The sequence below is a fragment of the Aythya marila genome, assembly GCF_965140915.1.
Source record: "Aythya marila genome assembly, chromosome: 4".
Taxonomy (NCBI): Eukaryota; Metazoa; Chordata; class Aves; order Anseriformes; family Anatidae; genus Aythya; species Aythya marila.
Window position 1 is genome coordinate 9,375,847 of NC_139045.1, and position 24,398 is coordinate 9,400,244.

Here is a 24,398-nt window from a genome sequence, read left to right on the forward strand (position 1 = left end):
CAGGTTTAAGGGGCCAGCTTACAGTGAAACCTGTATAACCTCTGGAAAAGCCTCAGACACCTCAGCAGCTGTCACAATTTCAATTGATTCCTGAAATGCTGTTTTTTACCTAAAAAGTCAGGCTAGCAGGTGGCTAGCTATGTCACTTCTTCATTCATGGGCAGACTGCTGTGATATGAAGGTGCCTCAGATTGATGAAGATGGATCATTTAAAAGATGGACAAAAACCAAGGGCATTTTGACATCTCCCACTTGTCCATTATTCCTCACCATTTCAGAAAGGAGCCCCACAAATGGGGAAGAAGCACAGACTGGCTGCCCATTTTAGGAAACAGGTTTTCAATGTCTCTTCCTACTACAGTTTTATTTCTGGCTCCCTCAATATTTCTGAAGGGGGTGATGTTTTTCCTTCTTTGGAAGTAAACTTGAGGCAAGCTATTCCCAGGTTTCCTAGCACACGACATCCCAGGACCCTACGACAGAAAGACAGCACAGAACTGACATCCTCAGGACCTCTACTGTAATAAAACACCTTGAACAGGGATGCAAGAAACACTACATATTTCTCTACTTTTGTCTAAAAAGGTGCTAGTTACCCAACACCATGCTTTGTCAGTCTCCCCCTTGTGCCTGCTGCCATGGGGAGCAACACTGCTCAGATTTAGCTCACATCTGGGCTTCAAGTGATCTAGCTACAGGCTCTGATGTGGCAGCCTCATACCTTCATTTCAGACTGCATGATCTTAACACATAAACCTTGGGGGTTGCGCTGTAGAAAGTGCAAACACTTAAAAATAGACTTCCCTTCTCATTCAGTACGTATATGTGGAAAACCTGCAAAATCCTGAAAATGATGGAAAAAAGCAAGGGCCAGATTCAAGTCCTAATAACTAACAGTGGCATTGTAGACTTTGCAATTCTGGCAGTTTCTACATTATAAAATTATTTTAAATATGCTCAAATAGCTCACTTTAACTTTTCATCATTTTTTTAAGCTATTCTATAACATAACTAAATTTGTCTGTCTGGCTTTCCCCCTTTGTCATCTACTTTGAACCTCTAAGGTGAAATGAGAAATTTTTGAATTATCCAGTGCAGGGGCACAGATTTCCATAGAACCATAGAATCGAGTGTAACTTAATCCATCTTTATAAATCTTTCTCTGTCATGTGGCAGTCATCACCCCCCAAAATAATTATTTGACTTGCATTAATGGTAAAACACAGTAGTAGGATTTAGCTATGAAACACCTACCAACATATTGTAAATTGGTGCAGTACTACTGAAACCCCAAGCTGACAGGTGTTTTCTGTGCAAGTGAAATAAATTAATCACTTTGGGGGGGGGGACAATCAGCCACCTCTTAAAACGAAGGATTACTTTTTTCCCCACAATGTTTGCCTTAAGTACACATGACCAAAATATAACTTTAAAAACAGGTTTTGTTTTTTTCTTTCCCAATGGCAGGTAACTCAAAGTAGGAAAACAAGAATTGGCCTGTCTTTACCTAGCCCTTAAGAATATACTCGATGTTTGATAGCTATGTATAGAAATGACAGCGTATTGCCATCTTGAGGCTCGGTAGCAGTACTGCAGGTCCAAAACAAAATGCGTTCCTTACCAGTATCAACAGTAATTTAATGGTATGTGCAAAAGACCCCATTAAAAACATACAACGGTAACACTGTATGTTTTATCTTTATTTTTATGCCAGGTCCTCTGCAGTTCCTTTGCTGGACTGTATATATTTGAAAGAGGGAAAACCTTTAAGAGTAAAACTCAAAAAATGCATTTTTAGCATCTTATCTCCTTATAAGGAGAATCAAAAATATTCACCTCATTATTACCAGAAAATCTGCAGTTAAAATTTAATTAGTAATACAGATTTCCTAGACCCTTTGAAATTAATATTCAAGTTTAGTTCAGTGCCAAGACAGATTCAATTTAAGAGACAAGTTACATTAAGAGACTCTAAAATTACTGCTTGAAATATTATGAAAATGTAGATACACAATTACACATATTGCATTTCTTAATATGTATATAGTTCTAAGATAGGAGCTTCTGGAAAGAAAACAATATTATTTCCAGTCATAAGACGTCTTAGCGTTGGTATAAAGGGATAAGAATCACCAAACTATATTCCAAGGTAGCAGCTATGTAAATTGTCCTTGTAAGAAATCAACTGCTGTAAATAAACCTTCATGTCTCTGAACTGTGCAACACTGGCATCCTCCACAGATAAAGCCTACCAATGCCAAATACGTTGCTACTCTCATGTTTTAGTCTCTTATTTATTTATTTTAAGCTTCTACTTCAGAAGAGATCACTTGGAAAACATCTCTGTTGATTCAGACTCCCTGAAATCATAGAGAACATGCTCTGTTGGATTGACAGTCACATGGGAAACTGTGTTTTGTATATATTTGACTGTTATGCATGATTTTTAATAGAAGGTCATCAACATTGGATTTTGCCTGTTTGTGAAACAAACAAATTACAGAATGCTACTAGTCTACCAAAATTTTTATGCTGTTTTTCTTCTTTTCTAACCAAACTGCCTTGTACTCAATACACACCAATAATAATTTGAAGGCTGCACTTGTTACACCCATGGTCAAGCAAATATTACTGAGCTCTCCGAAGACCTTTAAACAAACAAGAAAAAGCCTCACTGCAAGTTACCTGTTTGGTTTGCAGGCTGCCAGCCCGAGTACTTAGCAGTGCTTGGGGGCCCTGTTGGCTTGAGGGCTGCAGCAGACGTGGTGTTGTTGGGAGAAGGTCTAGTGTCTGGGCTTTCATAGCTGGCAGGCATGCTCCTCACCGAAGTGGCCGTGTAAGCAGCAGGTTGGGTAGGCTCCATGGAGTCACTGTTCCGAAACAAGGGAGATACAAATCAAATACATTTCTTGCTAGAATGTGAGCTCACTGTGAACGTGTTTGTGAAATGGCGGTGTGACTTCCATTTGCTTTGGTGCAACAGAGCAGCATTCACTGTCATCATCGAAGTTCTGATGATCACCCCAAGCCAACTCCGTGCAAAGCATGGAAGAAAAAAGACTGGGCACAAGTCCTTGAGAATATGTGTGGAAAGCCTGCCAAAAGTTACATCTTGGTGAAAGATCCTGTCTCTTGTGTATTGACCTCAGAAAATGAATATTCAGAAGATGAAACAGTAGTGATTCCAGATACATTTTTAAGATGTTTCTCTAAGAAAAGGGCACATGGGTAATTTCTTCCAAAACACAATAAAGACAACTAAATCCCTTTAAAATTTAAAAAGTTAGGTGCTGGCATGATGCAGATTAAAACATAATCCTTACTTCAAATTAAATACAATAGCACTTTTTTTTTTTTTTTTAACTTTTTTTTTTTTTTCAAAATTCTTTCTTTTTCTTGGAGATTAGGGCAAATACTCATTCAGTCAGATTACTGGTAGATCCCCATAAAGATCATCAGTCTAAAAGTGGCTTAAATGCAGTTTTCCTCTATGCACTAAGGGGTTTAAAAAAAGCTATAGTTTCTTTATTCATTAAACAACGTACTCAATATTTTATATTGCCTCTTTGGAGCAGTTTACAGCTGCTTTTGTATTTTAAGGGTTAACATAACTCCATCGGCTATTTAAAAAGACACATGATGAAAATGGCACTTAAGGTTCACATAGAGTGTAAGTAGCCACTATTTACTTAATAAATTTTCACTCCTTATTCCTCAAGACTGTTCAAGAATCAGAAAGTTATAACTACACGATTTTTATGCCACGTAACAGTATCCATACAATGGGTATTTGTCTTTGGGAAGCTGAAAACAAATATTTTCATTAAAAATTTTCAGAGTAGAGGAGTAATTGCTACTGAAGTTCATTTGCAAACAAAACAGTAAATAAACTCAACAGCATTGCAAAATAAAATCAAAACAATTCCAAATACATAGTTTGTGTAATCTGGAAATTCATCAGCTGATGCATTAGAATCCTTGTACTCTTTTCTGTCGAAGAATAACAAAATTTCAGCACATATATTGTATGTATTTCACTGGGGTGATTCACAGAATAGAATATAGATTATGCCAAGTTCGTAAAGCAAAAATCCTTGAGTTATTTTTACTTTACACTTATTGCAAATTAACAGCAGTGCCTTGACCATGCTGGATGGAAGCACTTGGACATATAATGAGGCCAAAACACAAGTTCACAACCTTGATTTCTGCCTCTAGATTCGCAGGGTTAGCAACTGATGTATTTAGTATGTTTAGCTGGATAAGGCAAAGATTCACAGTTTACAGAGTGTATCTGAACACTCAGTAACAGCTACTGCAATTAAAGGCTTTTTCTAACAAAGGTAGCGGTCACTAAGTGATACTCTGATTGATTTGCTGTATGCAGCATTCACAAGTACAGTGAAGCACCAAGTGAGACCTTGCATTCTGTTACATTTGAACGTTAAAGATTTTCAGAGACATTTGTACAGTGCAAATGGAGGCATTTAAGGCACACATTATGCTCCTTAAAAGCTTAGAATACAAGTCTTCCTAACAACAGATTTTGAGGCAGCAGAGAGATACTGCATAAAAATGTCTTTGCAGAATGAAAGAAAAAGGATAGGAAGACATCATCTGACATTAAGTAGCAGCTCAGTGGTTCATAAGCACAAGGTAGTTAAGGACTGGCTTCCAGTATGAAAAAAGCACGTGCCTCCAACTTCAGTGTCACAAAAATATCCTTTTAAATAGTCGAGTACATCTGAGACACAAACCATCAAACCTGCTCCAGGCCAGAACCCCAGTTGTAAAACTTTGAGATTTCCACAAAACACAGTCTTTTTCTGTTAAAAAAAAAAAAAAAAAAAAAAAAAAAAAAAAAAAAATTCCTTCTCCATCTAAAAGACTCACCACCACTTGTCAAATCGTTTTTCAAGCCCAGCCCCTATTTTACTGCCTTCGTCTGAAACCACAAATAAGAAAATCCTGCTGAACCACCAGCTGCCTTTACACAGACAAGGCTACTTACTGAGCAAAAAGGGATTCTAGACAGGCAAAACTCTCTCATAAGGTCAGTGATCTCCATCCACTGGACTTCATATCAATTTATAGCTGTTGTTAATCTGGCTCAAAAACACAAATATCAACTTGCCAAGCATAGCCACCAAAGGCTGGAACTCTACCTTAAAGCATCACTTCCTGAAGAATACCACATAGAAAACAGCTGAACTCAGCTTAAGCATGCAGCTGGTGAACGGCAGCTTTTGAGGCTCCTCAACTACAACTATTTTGGAGGAAAGACAGGAGATGCAAATCATCTTTGCTTCACCTGCAAATCTGGAGATGAAGCAAAATTTCCATCCTGACCTCCCTCAGGATGGAAATTTTGCTTCATCTCCAGATTTGCAGTTTTACATGTATAGGAGGGGAAGCAGATGCTGCCTTGTGCCTACAAGGCTAGTTGTAACACTGACTTTTATCTTCACCATCACCACTTCCATGGCTGAATGCTGAGGCTTGTGAATGGCATGTTAGCCAAGTTCCTGAACCAACAGATTTCTGGAGACATTTAGGTTTTCACTTAGAAAACAAAAAGACTGAAAAGAGGAATCGCAAAGACTCCAGCCTAAAAGACAGTGATAACCACAGGTTGAAACCCCCTGTGATTTGTGACCACCTAAGATGGATTATGTACTATCCTAAAGACCAGCTTCACAAGGGAAAAGCTTGAAGCCATGATTTTTTGAAAGAGGGCATCATGCTGGCCTCACACCAAAACTTCTGACAGGTCTTGGACACCCTTTGCACTCTGTGCCTTATTTTTTTTTTTTTTTCAAGTAAGAGTTGAATAAACTTAAGCCTGCACTACAGCCAGTTAATTTAACAGGCAAGATGCTTGGCACATCTCTCCAGTGTAACATTGCCCACCAACAGTGGGCTGCAGGGAATAGTGCACACGCTGTGTTTTCTGAATTACAGCTCCTAATCAAACAGTTGCCTGCAAACACAATATGGCATTCTCCTTAGAGAGAAAGATATATACATCCTTGTCTCACTTTCAAAGAACCCTGGAGATATTCCACCTTTTATATGCTAAACTTATTCAAAATTCATGCTTCAAAATTAATTCCTAAACGTTTTACTTCATCTCCATCTATGCTGGGAAATGATCAAACTTTCAACTATTGTTTTTAATTGTTCTATGTCTTTCAAAAACAAACAGATCTTCCAAGAAGAGACTCTACAAACTCCAAAATTAGCCCTGCTACTGTTTTGTAGCGCACTAAGATGTTGTACAGTGATGACCCAGACTGTTGTTCTTACTGTTAAATCTTTGTTCTCATACCAGGCAGAAAAAAAAAAAATGTTTCATGAGGCCAACCAAAAGAATGATGCTCTTGTATGATTTTTTTTTAAGTTAAGCTGAGCTTCACATTGTAAACAAAAACATGTTTTCCTCGTTTATTACAAAAAAAACTTTGACAATATTTCTAAGGTTACTTAAGATTTTTTAAGTAAGTGCAAGCCTAAAAAGATTTGAGAATAACCTTGATTCTTTCCTGAGAGAATACATGGTTTAAAGAGAAAAAAAATGCAGAAATTCAAGAAAATTAATAGATTAAGGAAGAGAACTACAGTGTATTTTTCAGTGTTGTCATTATAAGACTGAAGAAGGAATGATAAACGGATAAACCTAATGTATTTACCAAGCTCCACATAAGTAGGTTTCTCAGACTGTCCAAGTGACACTCAGAAGTCAGGTTCAGGTTAAGTACATTCTGATGTCAGAACACCTGTGCTGTTGATAATGCCAAGCTTACCTCCTAGCTCTAGTTTTAACCTTTTAACTCTGTTCTGTAACTCTTAAATAATTCTCCTCCACCTGCTGAATACTTACAGAAAATAAATAAATAAAGTTTTCCATGATGAAAGTTAATGTACATTATCACTGCAAATGATGTTCTAAACTTAGGGTAGAAAACTACTTGGGTCCCTCTTCAAAATACAAATGATATATGTTCTTACAAGTAACCAAAACAGTCACTTTCATTTTAAGAAAGATGATATTGCTTAGCAGATGTCAAAAAAAACTCTCCTGTCAAGCTTTGGGCAAGGGTTTTCAGCCCTGCAAGAAGGAACAGTGAAACACAAGCCCAGCTGATTTCAAGCCCTGTGACCAGAAAATCCAAGATGTGTTTAATTATTAAGTTATAGAAAGATGAAGCAAATAATTGTTGGAAGTGGTTTGCAAGGGAAACAGAAAAATCAACCAAAGAAAACTGGCAAACAACAACATTTATGGAAAAGAAAGAACTTTCTGGGGCTCAGTCTGACAGCTGGGGACACATACCGGAATCCAGTGCCAGCACAAACTTACCCAGAGCTCACAACAAGCTCCTCAGATTTAGCTCTTCCTAACCAACAGGAACACTATGCGAACAGGCAACATCTAATAAAAACTGAGTAATTCCTGACTCTTTCTCCTCATCTTCCTCCCCAGATACCAAACACTGCATTACATGCTATTACTTGGTTGAAGGACTGGGAGATAAAGACATTTGCCAGCTGTTAGTCCCTGTCAGGACATGGTACTAAGAGCCTCTTGGATGCTACAGAAGGGTGATAGGTGAGGAGCCTGTGCAGAAGGAAGCAGGTCCAGGTCACACGTGAAAGGAGCACCAGTTTCTCAGGGACCACTCCTGGATATCTGCACCTATGCCATGCCTGCTTCTTTCCCAAAATCACATGCACTGACACTAGGCTGAGCATACTTCAGAGGCATTTCAAGAAGTCAGCAGTGGAAAACCCTCTTGGATGCAAAGGTTTTGAAACCCTCTCCTCTCTCTCCCCAGAAGTCAGAGAGAAGAAAAACACATGGTTTGGGGTTATAGAGGCCTAAACCTCCGCCCATCCTTCCATGGAAACTCCTGTACAGAGCATTCCAGCAGAAATACGTGCTTTAAAAAAGATAACTGTCTCATGCTGTTATTAGCCGAAGGAGAAGCTATGGTCCTAGCTGATAATGAAATACAGCTTGCTGTCCTGTAACATCTAACACTGCTGAAATGGTAACAAGGGACAAATCTCAGACTTTCCTAAGCAGGCTCTAGAGGCTTGGCAGGATTTTCTCCAACACAAGTCCAAGATACCAGGGTATCCATCTGTAAATATCATCATCCAAACCCCAATGGGTACTAGCAGCTCAGTTTGGTACATAAACATTTTCCTAATAGTTCTCTGGATTACAAAAGATATTTTAACTCCTGCTTGTTGTCCAGAATGACCGCGTGAATCAGGAACAAGTCTCTTGGGGTCTGAGAAAGCCTGCTGACAGGAAAGATCATATAATATCTAAGAGTCTGTAAATGCTTTCTTCACATGGCCAGGAATTCTGTGAGGTTATTTTCCCTTAAGAACACTAAATCTTTTAAGACAAAAACAAGACAAGAAGAAAGGAAAAAAAAAAAAGAAAAAAAAGCAAGCAAATCACTCTTGCTGGTTTCTGGCACAACCATGTGGAATGTGATAGGCTTTATTCTGCTTTATGGCTTCTAAAACCAAAATAGTTTAACAAACAAGTAAGATTTCCCTGGTATTAAATATTGCTGCCTGTTGGTTATCTATTCATCCCAATCAAGCATTAAGCATAATCCAGAAACTTGAATAAACAACTTCTAAAATACACACACACAAAAATTAGAAGATCAGAAAAAGCCAGGCATGAAAACAGTGATAAAACCATATGAATGGGGGAACACATACACTTTTATTGCAAGGACTATCTGGTGCAACAATAAAGAAACAGAAGACAAGAAATACTAAGTGCTGAACTTGTTCCTATCCCTCTGGAAACCCACAGTCTCATTCAATTTTTAAAATTGGTGTTCAGATCTTATGCTAGCCCAATAGTGTTCCAGTAACTTGCAAGAAAGTGCAAAATAGAGTAAGACGAGGGAAAGTCACGTGGGTGAAAGTATTTCCATACTGAGCTGCAGTAAGGACATATGCAACTCTTACATAAGCAGTGATCTGCACAGAAACAATTCAAAACTTCTTTCAGACTAAATATTTTCAGAGTCAACCCTGGTGATTATCTCACAAGACCAGGCTACTCTTGTTTTCAAGTAATTCTACATGGCTTTGTGTCAGGTATGTAAAGCAAAAGTCATGTCTATGCCCATTTCTGCTAATGTCTCCCAAAACTTGAGTTTTGCCACATGGTTTAATTTTAAGCAAGACCTCCAGTTCTTGGAAATGCAGTGTATTAAATACATTATTTTGCTTTATATATGTATGTAAAAAAAAAAAAAAAAAAAAAAAAGAGGAAAATAAAAAAACACAGAACTATAAAACTTAAGGCTCTGTTGCCAACAGGATGAACTTAAATCAGTGAAAGATTGCATGCCTATGCTATACAAAAACAAAACAAACAAAAAAACATTTCTGAGGAATCTAGGAGAAGAAGAAAATGTGTGGATATTCGACACTACTTCAAGCCAGTTAATAAGTGATATTGCATCAGTCAGGAAAAAAAAAAAAAAAAAAAGTTTTCTGTCAGCTACCCAGTACAGCAAAGTTTAAGACAACAAGCTTTTTGAAATAGAGATGGTCAAGTGAAAGGTATGAAATAGAAATACTTCCAAAGAAACTCTACTGCAGAACAAGACCTAAGCCCTGCTTTTGCTGTAGTTGCAACCATCTTGAGTTTTTCCCTGAAGATAATGCAAACAAAACACTGCTACCTCAGGTAAATTACCCTTTCATGTAAGGTATTTTAACAAAGAGATGGAAAACACAAAATGTGAAGTTGTTTAAGCTTATTTACTTGGCTGTCTTGGTTGTGCCAGTTGTTTTGAACAAGTTAGCATATGTTGTCCCAAGTTGTAACAAGTTATGTTATGTCATACCCTCATCTCTTTATGGACATACGATTTCAGCTCTATTTCCTTACCAGCTATTTCGTTGTGGGATGAAGTGAGCTGCTGTTTAAAATATTTTTCAGCATTGTTATTTTTTCTCCTTCTGACATAATTGATTGGTTTTGATTGCTATGCGTTGAACTTACAGGAGAATATGTACTTATTGACAATGAACTGTGAGCAAAATTTTTCTTATACCTCTAATTTTGGTACATGTTTCTCAATCTATACAGTGAGTTTGTGCTCCTTTTCTCACTGGGATGAGGCAGCACAAAGCCTCGTTTCTACAGCTCCATCTACTGGCAACCTCTTCTTCCTTACATGCACTGGCAGTTCAAGTTGATAAAAAGTAAAGTAGAAATTGTCACCCCAGTATGTTTCTCCCTGTATCATGAGCAAAAGATGCATAAACATAAAGACAGCTTCAGAGTCAGCAAGGCAAATGCTTACATTCTTGTAACAATCTAACTTCATTTGCAGCTTATGCCACAAACTCTGCACATCAGTGAGTGAAGGAAAAAAGGAAAATCAGAGAATTTGTTTTCACTGCCATTATTTTCCTTACTAAAATATCAGCAAACAAAGAGCATAGCTAGACTGAAGTTGTGCTGGCAGCATGTCCTGGACTTTACCAGTGGTACACAGATATCAGAATTGCTACAGAAGATTTCCCTTTGGATGCAAGAACACACACACATGAGAAGAAAAAAAAAAAAAAAAAAAAGATAAAAGGAAAGATGATCTGTGATCACCATTTTCCTCCCTGAAGTCAGAGCTGCTTTAGCCTTTTCTAGTGACTCAGGTCACCCTGCAAGCCATGAAACAGGAGGCAAAGAACTAACACGTGACTTTTTTTTCTTTTCTTTTTACATCAAGTGGATCTCAGCTCTATCTTTAATTGGGCTTTATCTCCTTAAGGGTATTATTCTTGTGAAAATGCAAGTACATGAAAATACACAGATTATTTCTTCCCTAGCACAACTTACTATGTACTGTCCTTTAAAATACGCCCAAAGTTTCTCTCCTTTGAGGCTGAAGTCAATTACATAAAAGCAGCTTTTCACAGGAGGTAGTGTTAACATAGCTGCAGTCAGGAAACAAGAAGTCCTGTGCACTGAAAAGAATCAATGTTGGAACAAAGAGTCTAGACAGCAAATAATTTTTTAAAACACTTATTTGCTGCACCACATGCCAGTTATTTGAGTTCATACATTAAAAATGGGCTTTGAAAAATAGCAGCTTTTTGTTCCAGGAGCACCCTCACAGCCTAACACACGGCTTGCTTGCTCAAAGAACTGTTGCAAATAATTCATTTGGGTAGAGGTTTTGAGCCAGAATATCTTGTTTCTTCTCCAGTCAGCTATTTGGAGTGACAGTGCCTCCCCTGTGAGCTTCTGAATGCAACACAAACAGCATCGTGCATCTCAGAAGTGCACTAGATGCCTGCTTTGCTTAGTAGGGTGGATTTGCACAAACAGCACCGACAGGACCAAGGTGCAGATTAGTTCTGCAAAGAGGTGAAACCAACAGGATTCGGGATCAAGGGACATCGTGCCAAAAACCACAACAAGCAGACTGCTGAAAACATGCAGACGATAGAAACAGGCTTTGAAGGAGAAGCCGGTTTCTTGCGAGTCCTTGGTGCCAACCTTGTGCAGCACTCAGACAATACCTTTTGCTCTTTTGCAGCTCCAGAGCACTTGTTGACTTCCTGGAGGGCCCAATGGCTTGCAGAGGAGGTTTAGTGACAGGGGTGATGAGCAGGGCATCCAAGAGCGAACGGTAGACACTAGGTTCAGAGAGTCTGACAAGCATTTAAAAAGACCGTGTAAACAAACCAGCCGACTGAACAGAGTTCAAGTTGGCTGGGACTAACTGAAAGCTCCAAAAAATGAAAAGTTCTACAAATTCTGTAGCAGTATGGATAAACTGAACCTCGAAGGACTGACTTAGAAATGCCATCTAAAGCGGTCTCCAAAGTGGCATGTACACATCCTGATGTGCCCAAAAATCCCGCTGCAGTGTGAAAAGCATATATATTTTTACCATTAAAAAAAATGTGTTTATTTAATCTTTTTCTCACCTTTTCTAATTTCTGCTTTTGTGTATGTTTTATAGTGTATATAAATTATATGCATGAACTACTTTACTAATATTTTAGGAAGTAATAAATACACGTATTGGGAGTGAACATTCAAAATTATTTATTTTTTTTAAATGATTGAGGTGCACAACCAAGAACATTGAGACCACTGGTCTTAATAATCCCTTACAAAGAGTAATATACTAAAGATTTAGATGCAACTCTCTCTACTCTCTTCAGCATCCAGAAGTTATTTAAAGATGCAGATTATTCTTTGGCACCCATATCACTTAACTGTTATTTTCAATTGGTTTACTGACTGAACCCTATCATGGGTATCACGAGGATCAGAGAAGCAGAATTACTCACCAAGGTTCAGAGCAGCAGTTTGGAGCTAAGCTAAAAGGACATGGGAGCCTTGGACATATTCTAATGAGTTGCCACCATGCTATTGTGAAAGAGCTGATTTTGCAATCCTGCCAAGGAGCAATTATTCTTGTCTGAGCTTGAATTTTCTTAAACTAATTTGTAAAATGTTCCATTAAAGTTGATGTCTACCTGGCCCGGACAGCAATGGCAGCAGACACAGCAGCAGCAGCCATGCTCTTAATTTTTGATCTCTGCTTGAAAGGAGAAAAAACGGGAACAGGAGCAGGTCCAGGCTTGGGCAGACTTCCCAAAGGACTTCCCAGCAGTACTGTTCTAGCACACAAACTTTGAACCAACAGAGAACACAGAGAAAGCAGAAAAGATTGACAGAGTACAATACTAGACTTCACTAACCACCATAAAGTAATGCTATTGTAGGTTCCCAGCTCACAGAGATGTCAGGGCAACATCTTAGCCCCCTGAACACTAACACAGAAAGAAACAATTCTGATTTTACCTACAAATAAAACTTTCCATTCACCAAGTCAGTGATCAGCATCTATCAGCCTTCAAAGTGCTCATCCCAGACTCTCTCTCACCCCTGGGTTGTTCCCACTGAACCCTCTGCCCATGACTGATGGCCCATGTGGACCTAACTCATTCTCCACAGTACTGACAGAAGGAGGCCTGAAAGTAAGTTACCTCCCCCTGCTTTTTCAGAATAAATAATAAACACCAAAAACTTTGCAATATTTGCTGATACAACTTCAGCAGGTATATTTTTAGCCACCTTTTCAAAATTCAGCATGTTCTTCATGCCCTTTTGCATTTCCCCTAATTATTACCTAAATGGGAAGGAATATGAAGAGGCAAAAGCCAAGAAAAAATGTGCTCGCTCCAAAGTCATCTCTACAATACTGAATCCATAACCCCACCTCTATCTTAAAATGTTAAGACAATGTCCACACAATTACTGTGTATTTTTCAATCACTTCAGAAATGAACAAAAAAAACTCCAAACAATGCCATTCGTACATTGCTGCTTGGATTTACATGCAGAAATTCTGCCTGAAAACCTTGCTTACACCTAGGCAGTCTGCTGTACCCATACTTTGAAAGATTTACCTTGAATGACTTATGGATGATTTAGACTGACAGCTTGAAATTTTACTGAAAGAACTTGTTTCACAAGTAGAGATAGAGGCATCATGCCTGCCCAAAAGCAGTAAGAGAAAAAAAAAAGTCATTAATCGAACACTTATTAGGCCTTCGGCAATGGTAGCTAAAGCTCAAGAGGAGTTCATTTAAGGATTTTTAAAAGCCCTCCTTAGCCATAAAAAAAAAAAAGAACAGGTATAGTTTAATATCAGTGATTATTAATTACTAGCATGCCAATCTGCATGTTAGAAAGACTCAACAAATGGGTTCTTAAAACTAAATGAACCCAGATCCCCAGATCCCCATTCTTGTACCCAATGCCCACTCCAATAAGGACTTATTTTTCTACCCTCCCTCTTTTTTTTTCTTTTTTTGGAGGGGTGGAGGTGATGGGAGCTATCTTTCCCTATTGGTAACTGGTAAGAATAATTAATGTCCTGTCACTTTACAAGTTAACACTTATACTCTTCTCCAGAAACTCCAGCCTACTGTTCAATTCAAAAATGTGCCTATTATAACAAGGGTGACAAACCTCTGAAAGGCATGTAAATAAAATGCTTAACATCAAAGAACCGTATATTACTTGCACTGTCCTACACCTTCCCCCAAAATCTTATTTCACCTTTTCCTTCCATACTTCAATACCACATATTCAATTCATGTCATCAAATTTCTTCAGCAAAGTCACCTTCCTATCAAATCTCCTACCCGTGATTTTAGTTTCTCCATCTCTATCTAAAGGCCACTATGATTTCTGAAGTACTTTTCTAAATTTTGTCTAATAGCTACTCTAGTTGCTAATTGTTATGCTAATTTCCAGAGCATCATGAGGGTCAAGAGATGCCTGTGAACTGCTCCACCTTGACATCAAAAAAAATCAGGTGAAACCATAAGTAAAAATAGAGTTTCAATTGTGCCTTTTTGTGGTGGGTATCCTTGTACCTGGCAGGATGGGGAGGTTCCACGAGAGTTGCTTCCACAGACGGGGCTGCAAAAGGTGGCTGCACAGCTGCAGGGGTGGGCAGAGGGGGCTCCGGGGTCTGCGTGGCCACACTGCACTTTGCAGGGAGCGGAGGCTCTGTACCAGCTGCGCTTGGCAGAAGGATTGCTGAATCGGGAGCAGGCAACTCGGGAGTTATTCTCCTAGTTGGTTTTAGTTTGACAAGAAGTAATTGTAATGAGACTACATACTCCGAGGAAATTTCTCATCTGATATAAGAATACCATACAGCAATGGACAACTCCTTCTAGCTGGTCTTCTTGTGACTTTGATAATGAGAATAAGCAAGTAGCTCTTGAGGGCTTTCTTTTTCTTCCCTAGGAACCAAACATCCACCCTCCAGGAATTAGACCATTCTGAAATGGATTCTTCGGGCCATTTTTTAGAGCTGAAGCTTGAGAGCTTAAAACTAGCCTTGCTTAACCTCAAAAACAAACTATTAGGGTAGCTCAAATTAATTATTCTAAAAATATACAATATACTTGAATGAGAACACAAGTATATTAACAACTCTACCTAGCATAAGCAGATCACACTTTAGACACTGTGGCTACTTGGATTCAGGTATTTAAAACCTGACCAATTGTAGGGGGATGAGATACACACTTGGGTCAGGTTTCCAAAGGATTCTCAAACAAAAGTTTTCTTAAGTCCAAGAAAGCAGAAAGAAAATAAGCATTCACTGAGCAATATTTCCCCCTGTATTTTACTTCTTCTTGCTTGTAACCAAAGACAACCATAAAAGATCTGGTGGTTTCCATTTGGGTAGCCTGGAACATCCTGTTCTCCCCAGCCTGACATTGTTTTCCAACTAAATGAGCAGCTCTTGTCTTTTCAAGGTTCCCTTTTGTATTATGACTCTGATGAGGCAATCTGTTTAGGAAAATTGATGAAGATGTCAAATCTGCCAAAAAGGAGATCTGTCTGACTTTAGGAAAGTATGGCAGCAGTTAAAACAATTCACAACAAAACAGGGGTTTTCAGAAAATCCGGCCTTTTCTGGAGTTGCCCTCAGGTCATCTATAACTCCATAAAACATATTTGTGAAGCTTTGTAAGTCATAAAAAGGGGCTTGAAGTAGGCAAGGAGAAGAGGAATGAATCACACCGGGTATGTGCTCTAAAGGGAAAGCAAGCAGACAGCAAGCCAACTCCAAATCTTATTCAGACATACAAACTCATTGTACTCCCATTTTTGACTTGCTTTGGCAGCAGTGAGAAAAGGAGTAAGACTCTCTTGGAGACTACAGTTTTGGCAAAGAATATGCTTGGCTGTCTGCTAATCAGAAGGTACACAACAAAAATCTGGATTGATACTTACTATTTAAAACTAACTATTTGCTTTTATGACTATTGGGAATAATTTCATTAATGAAATGATAAAAGTAGATCTGTAAGCCTGTAAAAAGCATTTATATAATAGAGTAGTCTAAAGACTTGTTGGCACTAGATCTGCTTTGTAATAGTTTTATTCCTCAGGAAGTGCCAGATTCTGTGGTTTACAGAGTCTAAAGTTGCCAGGATGACTATTTAAGGTGACTTTTTGAAACTTCCTGGAAAGGCTGTAATTGATCCTAAATATTTCACTGTTGTTAAGCTTATAGGGGGATAACACGTATATGAAATTGAGTAATAATTCACTATAAATTATAGTAATTGACTATATGGCCATATGACCAGTTTAAGCTTTCGCTAAAGAAATAAAATGACAATTAAAAAAAAAAAGGTATTATGCTCTATATGATGGAGTCTGCCATATAAGCAGTAAGCCAAGCTTTAAGCCAGTAATGAAATCCAGATCATACATTTTGCAGCTTGGTGGTTCAGTAGTGGGTGGTACGAATCACAGAGCTTCAGCCAAGAAAAGATGGAGCCCATTAGGAAAATAATCATCTATGCCAGTCATTGAGAGTGAATGTGGGGCTTTAGTGGCAAAAGCAATTCGGCTGGCCTTTGGATGGCCCATACCTTCATTATTTAAAATCTGACATGGTACCCAGCAAATAGTCCCTATTGATTTCTGATAGTTGCCATTTTATACAACACAGGATTTTTGGAGATCAGCTTTGGATGTACTCCCAACCCTAAGGAGTGCTGTAAGCAGTAATACCAGCTCAATAACAAAACATAAAGACCAAATATATTTCCTATACAAATGGCCTCTCATCTGAGGAGAGAAACAAAATTATATATAGCTTTGACTGGATCACGCAATTTATGTAATTATGTTCTCCTTCCCACACTCTATGCTAATCCTTCCTTCTCCAGTTCTGCAAAAGCTGCTCGGATTTCTGCCCATCTTGAGTAGGAAATACTCCTATACTTTTTTTTACTGCTTGAACAGATATGTTGGCTCTCATTCTGAACCACCTTTTCAGATTAGTTTCAGCTACAATAATTTTGCCTCAAATCAGTATGTTAACCACTGTACGGTTATCAATCTCCTCTTTAATATCACGTGATATTTGAAATGAATTTGCACTAGGAGAGAAAGCAGGAGAAAAAAAAAAAAAAAAAAAAAAAAAAACCTGTCTCAATATCTTCTAACTGTGGCTGTACAACACTATGGTGAGGAACAAGCTGCATAGCACCTAACGCATCAGTAGGTTGCTTCTAACAGGGGCTGCCAAATATAAATGTAATTAAATATTTTTAAAAGATACATTGATAAAATAAATTCTGATATTTCAAAAACTGTGGCCAGTAACAATCTTTGTAACATAGCAGAATCTACTGAATACAAATTCTGAAATGATAATTGTGTTGCCTCGAGCAGAAGTAATCCAAACATCTGCTCCAAGGAGAGCACTGGCTGCCAGGTGATACAGCACAAAACACTAGTCCCACGCAGTCCTTCCCGGCACATTTCAGAAAGCTTTCCAAAAGATTCATTTTGTAAAAAGCTGGTCATCTCTATCTCTGTCAAGAGACAGAAAGACTATCTATATGTGTATCCTGCCATCCCCTCCAGTGTTGTTTTTTTTTGTTGTTTGTTTGTCTGTTTTTTTCTCAGCGCACAGTAATTGAATGAAAATGTTGATATAAACCTGCCTTAAGATACATTCAAAGCGTACCTAGCTTAAGGAGGGGAAAAAATAGAAAGAAAGAGAAGATTCACATCTTGCTTAAAGCAGTTTGAAAACTTAGCCGTATAATGCATTTGAAAAATGTGGGGGAAAAAAAATCAATGAGAAAGAAAATCATGCTAAACTACTTCTGTATTCCAAAACCAAAACCAAATGTCAGAATTAATTTGTTTTATAAGAGCCTCACATAGGCACACAAGCACTATACCTTGAGTCTGACTGGTCTGCGAAGGAGAATATCCATGTGAGAATTCAGTAAGATAAGAGGAAGCCAGGCTACAAAGGAAGTCCTTTCCAGATTCCTCTACACACCTGTGATATAAGCTATACACAGAAGTCTTTCTGGAAATAACCTCCCACAAATCCTCCACACCTTCAAATAAATTCCGCCTTCTCCATCATCTTTGAATGACTATAACAAGGAAATAAAATGAAATAAGAGATGAAACTGAGGCAAAGAACAGTATTTTAATTTCCAGATAAAACAAGAGCCTCGAACAAAGCAGATGGATGGAGAGGGATGGAATTGTCCTTTCCCAGTTTTCCATGGCTCGAGCTGCTTGCTTGCTAAGTTAATCTATAATAAACTTGTAGCCACAGGTCCAGAAAGACAGGAGACTTTAATTTACTCTCCTTGGACACAGGATCCAGAGCTGGGATTTGGAAAGAACTGGAACTTTGGAAAGATTTGGAACTAAGAACTTCTCAGTACTCAGAAGATGGTATTTGTGCCAGTACCTGCAAGGCATCTGCAGTTCCGTATGTGTCATCACACTAGATTTTCACTGGTAGAGATGAAAATCGATTACTGAAATTGCTTTTTATTTCTTCCCTCTAGGGACTGCAGTTCATTAGCAAAGAACAGAAGTATTCAGGAGAAGGCACAATGCTTGCTCAGACACACAGAAGCCTTATTTTCTCAGTTCCCATTTCTCTTGCAGGTGCACTTCGGTCAGACACCAAGGGAGCACAACCTGCACTGTAGGCCCAGGTAGAGCTGAAGGTGGAAAACATTTGTGAAATAAAACAAGGAGTTTTCTGTTTGTTATCAAGCACAACTGCTGAAAAGTAGGAAATTCCCCAAGAAAGTTAAATTTACTGGAAATACGCTTTTGTTTGTTGCAGTTACTGTGAACTATTTAGGGAACTAAGCTGCCCCCTGGTGTCCTGCAAATGACCATGCTATCTGCTACTCGAGCTGTTCCTGTGCCTACCCTGACATACTGATATCTTGTGATGAAGTTGAAGTCTTCCCAAACCAGTTACACAAATAATGAAATTCTGATAACGCCAAATGGATCAAATTGAGTGTCTCTGAAAGTGAACTCTGCTCTCTGGGGAAGTGAAGAGCATGGCAACAACCTACTAGACAATCTATCCTGGGCAAAGAAAACCCTCAAAACTCCAAAACCATCCTATATTACCTTGTCAGTCACACCACAGATGAAGAACTTACCCAACTGGAGAGACTTCTTGTGCTAACACAGTACTCTTAGGTTACCACTGCAAGCAGTCCTGTCATGCCTTATAAACTGCAAGGACAAGAATATCTGACCTAGCTTGATACATCACTTTCCTGAGCAGGATCACAGAGATTCAGGTTGATGTCTAGAATTTAAATGACCATGCCATCATCCTGATGACTGTCTTCTGTTTGTCTGTGAAACAGTTACTCTGGATATGGTTTAATACTTTTGATTTGAAGCCGCGTCTCTATGGCCAGTCAAGAAGGCAGAAGACCCTGGACCAGATGAATCCTTACATTAACGAGCAGTTTTTAAAAGGGTAAAAGTAATCAAGACTGCTTACAAGGGATAACATCCATGAGTGTGAGTGTGTCTATGTGTCTGCCTGTCAAGACTTGCAGGTGAATGTTAATGAAGTCAGTGCTGGGGTCCCTGATGAAGCTACCAGCCCTTCATCATTCCCAAGGATGGGAATAAAGTGTGCAAAGTGTCAATCTGGGGGGTCAAATGTGAAAAAAAAGGTGCTAGTCCTCCTCGCAAAAGTCCTCTTTTCACCATTGCTAAGTCCACCTGTACTCTGATAATCACCTAGCACAAGAATAAGTGCAAATCCGGTTAAGCAGAAGTTCTTCATTAAGAGGATCTTAAACATTGCACTGGAAGTAAAAGACAGGAAACAGCACTTAGTGCAACCCACCCTAAGATAAAACATCTTTTCTAGTTAAAGATTTCTCTTCTCTCATTCCCACACAGGAAGAAAAAGAATACAATCCTTTTTTTTTTCTTTTTTTTTTTTTCTTTTTAAGCAGCAGCTTTGTTTAGTATTAGAACTTTATGTTTGTGTGTGAATGAACATAAGCTATCTGAAAAGAAAAATAAATAAATAAATAAATCCCTCCTGAACTGTGATACAGAATCTGTCAAAAATGTTATTTAATTTCAATAATAGTGTTAAAAAAATTTACTGTCACAGCCTTACACCCAAAGATGACCTCCAAAACATCAGGTTTCACTGCCAGTGAATCTATCCAAAGCCAGTGTTGGGATATTTTCCAAATAACTTTGTTTTCTTTGATGGCATCACAGTACAGTACGGTGTTATGAAAAAAGTCATCCTCCTTAAAAAAAAAAAATACTACTTTTAAAGGCACTTTTCTGTATGTTAGAAAAATATAAACAACACTGAATTACTTGTGAGTTGAGCAAACCATTATGCCCCTCAGGAGATGAAAGGGACTCTACTGACAATATATCGATATGTACTACAGGTTTTGTTTGTTTGTTTGTTTGTTTGTTTGTTTTTTTAATGGATCTCCATGAAACTGTTTATGAATCTGCTCAGCTTTATTTTACTGCTCTTCACCATCCTCTTTCTGCCATTATCAGGAATATCCCTAATGAACACAACATTAATAAGCCTTTTTTAAGTGAATGACAGACAACCCTCTCTCCCCTAAGATAACAAAATCTGGGCTAGAACAGTATATAGACAGATCACAACTAAATGGAAACCACCTCTGAATGATTTACCTCCCCAAAGATGTTGCAGCAACATGTTCAGCAGGTCGGGGAGAGGGGGCACTGCAATGGGAGGACTCTGCTATCGGCAGAAAAGCGGCCGCAGATTCTGGTCTAGCACCGTTTTCACTCCATTCACAGTAACAAAACACACAAAGAGATTTTTAATCCATACTGAAACAGTATGCTGGACAGAAAACATTGTACTCAAAAACATAAGTGAATTGTAAAAAACTGCCGTTTATAGCAAAATACAAACAGGGGACAAAATGAGGAACAATATTCCTGAGATGTGTCACACTTTTAGTGAAGGTTGGAAAATGTCCTGCTTCTTATAAACTCAGAAAACCAAGCAGTATTTTACATTGACAAATATAGGAAACGCGTATTTGGTATTGTACTATGTGATGGAAACCTTTTAGGAAATACCGGAAAAGAAAGAGCCACAAGTGATGATGGGATTTCACTCCTTGAATTTTTATATATGTTTTGCTGCAACTTTTTTAGGATGTTAGTTTTGTGAAGGTTAGAGAATATATTACTTAATATTTTTTAATATATGTGTGCTTCTTTTTTTCCAGTTTGGACAAGAAAATAATCTAAAACATATTGCACTAAAGGCTCTCTACTGGAAGAAAAGCACCCACCAGAAATCTCACTGCAATACACAGAAGTAAAAGTGAACTACAAGGTAGAGAGGAGTTATGAGCACAAGTTTTGAGCAGACTAAGTCACATAAGTCAAGTTTATTTTTTATTTAAATTAGCATGCAGAATTATGAATTTTAATAAAGCAGAGACCCGTATTAAGTGCCAAGAATTAATGAACAGATGATTTAGGAAAGACCAGTTAGCAGACCTCATAGGTGATAAAGGTGTAGATGGAAATTCTGGTACAGATGGGATCTCCAAAGCCTGAGTAGCTACGGAGTTTTTACTCAGATTAGTAGAAATATCCTGGGCTCCTGCTCCATTATGCAGATCTGCAGGTATGCTTTACAAGTATTTATAACACAAAGGGAAAAGTAAAAGAATCACATGATTTATGACAGGTTATTTCAGTACTGACCAAGAGTAGGACAAATATTTTCCAGTGGCTGTGGATTAGCTAAACTATAGATCTGGAAAAACCCAGACACATCTTCACTCAAAATAGTGAGCTGACTTTATGTTTTAAGGCCAAAAAACAAACCTGTGGCTCAAAATTAGATTGTTAAAGGTGAACATCAACATACTTTGAAATAGAGTACTGTGCAGTTAGAACTAATCAGTTCCTAAAACATGCAAATAAGCTTTACATAAAGGCCAGACTTTGCCTTTCTAAACTTTAAGTATCTTGCTTAAAAGTTGCAATTTACACATTTCACTGAGGGCTCTCTATTCCAATTTCCTGTGCTGAAAAGAAGTAGTGGAAAAGAAAAATAATATATATATACACATAAATATCACTAGCAGGCTGCAATTTAGGAATAAATAATAATTTTTAAAAATATCTATTTGTCTTAGACCATGCCTGAAAAGTTGTAGTATTATTAAATTGGTATATTGTCTGTAGATTACTGAGGGAAATTTCTATTCCATTGTTTTTCATATTCTCTGTTCTATGTAATCACATTTAAGTTAATTCATTTATATCAAAAACAGGATTTTTCAGAATTTTTTTCAAAGATCAGACGCATACTAGGAATCAGACATGAGCTAAGGCATGTTATCCACATCCAAATGGAAAAGCAGTCCATTGTTTTGGAAACAGTAATGAAGTCCAAAATTTAATGTCAACAAGTGTTGTGCAATGGAGATACTGGGTGAAGAGATGACAACTTTACAGCAGAGAGTGAAATCAGTTTTACGCATTCATGTAACATTTTTGGGAACTAGTGTTTTGTTACTATGAATTTATATTAGGTTGCCTTTCTCAAACTATTCTCACACCCACCATAGACAGACTCCATGACTGTCTATATTTACTTTTAATTAAAACAGAGACTTGTATGCTTTGGATTATTTAGAGAGGCTTTTTCTTCCATTTTTCACCAAAGCAACTCAACCTTCAAAGGGATAAAATTACTAAGAAATATAAACATAGTGGTGTGTTAAATAGCAACATGAATGAGAGGTAATGAACTCATTACCTCTCATTCAGGAACATCTCCAAAATACAAAAATACTTGAAGGTTAAACCATTCTAACCACACAGAGAAAATGTCACAGAAAATCTAAGTGATAATCTTTCACAGTTTTCATCGTATTGATATTCTGTGAAACTCCTGACTTCCTTTCCATTCATAAGAAATTCTTTAAACTCAGTAGAACAATTTTCACAGTTTTACATTCTTATGTTATACAGTATTCTGTCAAATGATTATATTGCCGTATATGTGCACTTCAGAAATGCTTGGTTTTAATACACAGTACTCAGACAACTGAGTTATTTGGCAGAGAAAAATCAAGCTGATTGGCACTTCTCATCAAAACAGCCTTCAGTGAAATTATCAAAGTGAGTATTTTCAACATCTGTCCCTAAGGAGTTAAACCAAAAGTTGTGTAAGATGTGAGAAGACTTTTTCTGTCATTAGTAAAAATTTAATTTTACTTTATGATGTGCGTCGTTAAGCATCCACATCAGTGACTTGTTAGTGTGAAATAACTTGGCTATTACCTGAGCTCTCCATTTTCTGTTTGGTTTTCCCTAAAGATAAAATGACAAATACAGTAAGCTAGTGTACTGTGTATCAGTATAAACAATCTGAAAAGGAAACGCAAGCTTAAAGTGCTTTCATCAAAGGTCTCAATCCACTTCAGTTCTCACAAGTTGTGAAATAAAAAAAAAAAAAAAAGGCAAAAAACACTACCCTACTATTTCTGCGGAAGTGTTTACAGTGAACGTCAGGTCTATTCACAGGACCAGTTTCATCAGAACAACATGTAGATTTGCTGCACAAGCTACAAGCCAATGGCAGCGGTTCACATTAGGTAATTACAAATGATTGGGCTTTTATGTGTGTTTCACAGTTCACCTTTGAGGTTTGAAACTTCTGTGATTCAAAAAATGTTGCAAAAGTTGGCAGTGAACTTTACTTAACTAAGTTCTTGTTTCTGCGGTCCCCCAAAAGGTCAAATCTTTTATTGATTTCTGTGAATCTTGTGACAATTCTCAAAACACAAAAAAGACTTTTTTTTTAACATGATCAGAAACTGTTACTTTGATATTATTGTCCAGTTCAGACTGTTTCTAGCATGCAGAAGGGATGTTATTGTTCCTCTTATTACAACTTGTGAAAGTGTAATGAAATTATAGCACTTTGCATGAGAAGACTACTCAAGGAGTCCAAGAGACTCAAAAGAAAAGAGACATCACTAAGTTAAAAGCAACTTTTATTAAAATACTCTTCAAGCTTCAGAAAGCATAAATTAATGAATGTGTAGCTACTATAATACATTATTTTACAGGAGAACGATAGAGCCAGGAAGCTTTTATAAACACAAGAAATCCTAAGAGATTCACTCTGAAATAAATAAATACTACTGTCTTATCTTGCTCCTGTTAGAGGCTGTGTTAAAGCTCTTACAGGTACACGGCAACATTCTGTTTATTTCTTTCTAATTTTTTCATGATATAAACAAGTTACTATTTAAAGCAGCAGAATCTTTATACTAAGGTTGTACTGGGGTTGGCAACTGGCATTTTTATTTATTTATATTTGATTAAAAGCAGCTTGTCACCTTGCTCTACTTTGTAAAACATTTACAACCACTCTAAAATTGATCTGCTGAAAATGTAGTGAAATCCAAGACAATTATCCTGGTAAGTATCATAG

General features: G+C 37.7%; 1 protein-coding gene across 1 annotated transcript in view; it reads right to left on the reverse strand.

Moving 5' to 3' along the window:
- Positions 1-24,398, reverse strand: part of PDLIM5 (PDZ and LIM domain 5) — a 130,137-nt gene that overhangs the window by 26,133 nt on the left and 79,606 nt on the right. The window contains 1 exon segment of the mRNA XM_082758810.1: positions 2,686-2,870. Coding sequence (XP_082614936.1) covers positions 2,686-2,870 — 185 coding nt within the window.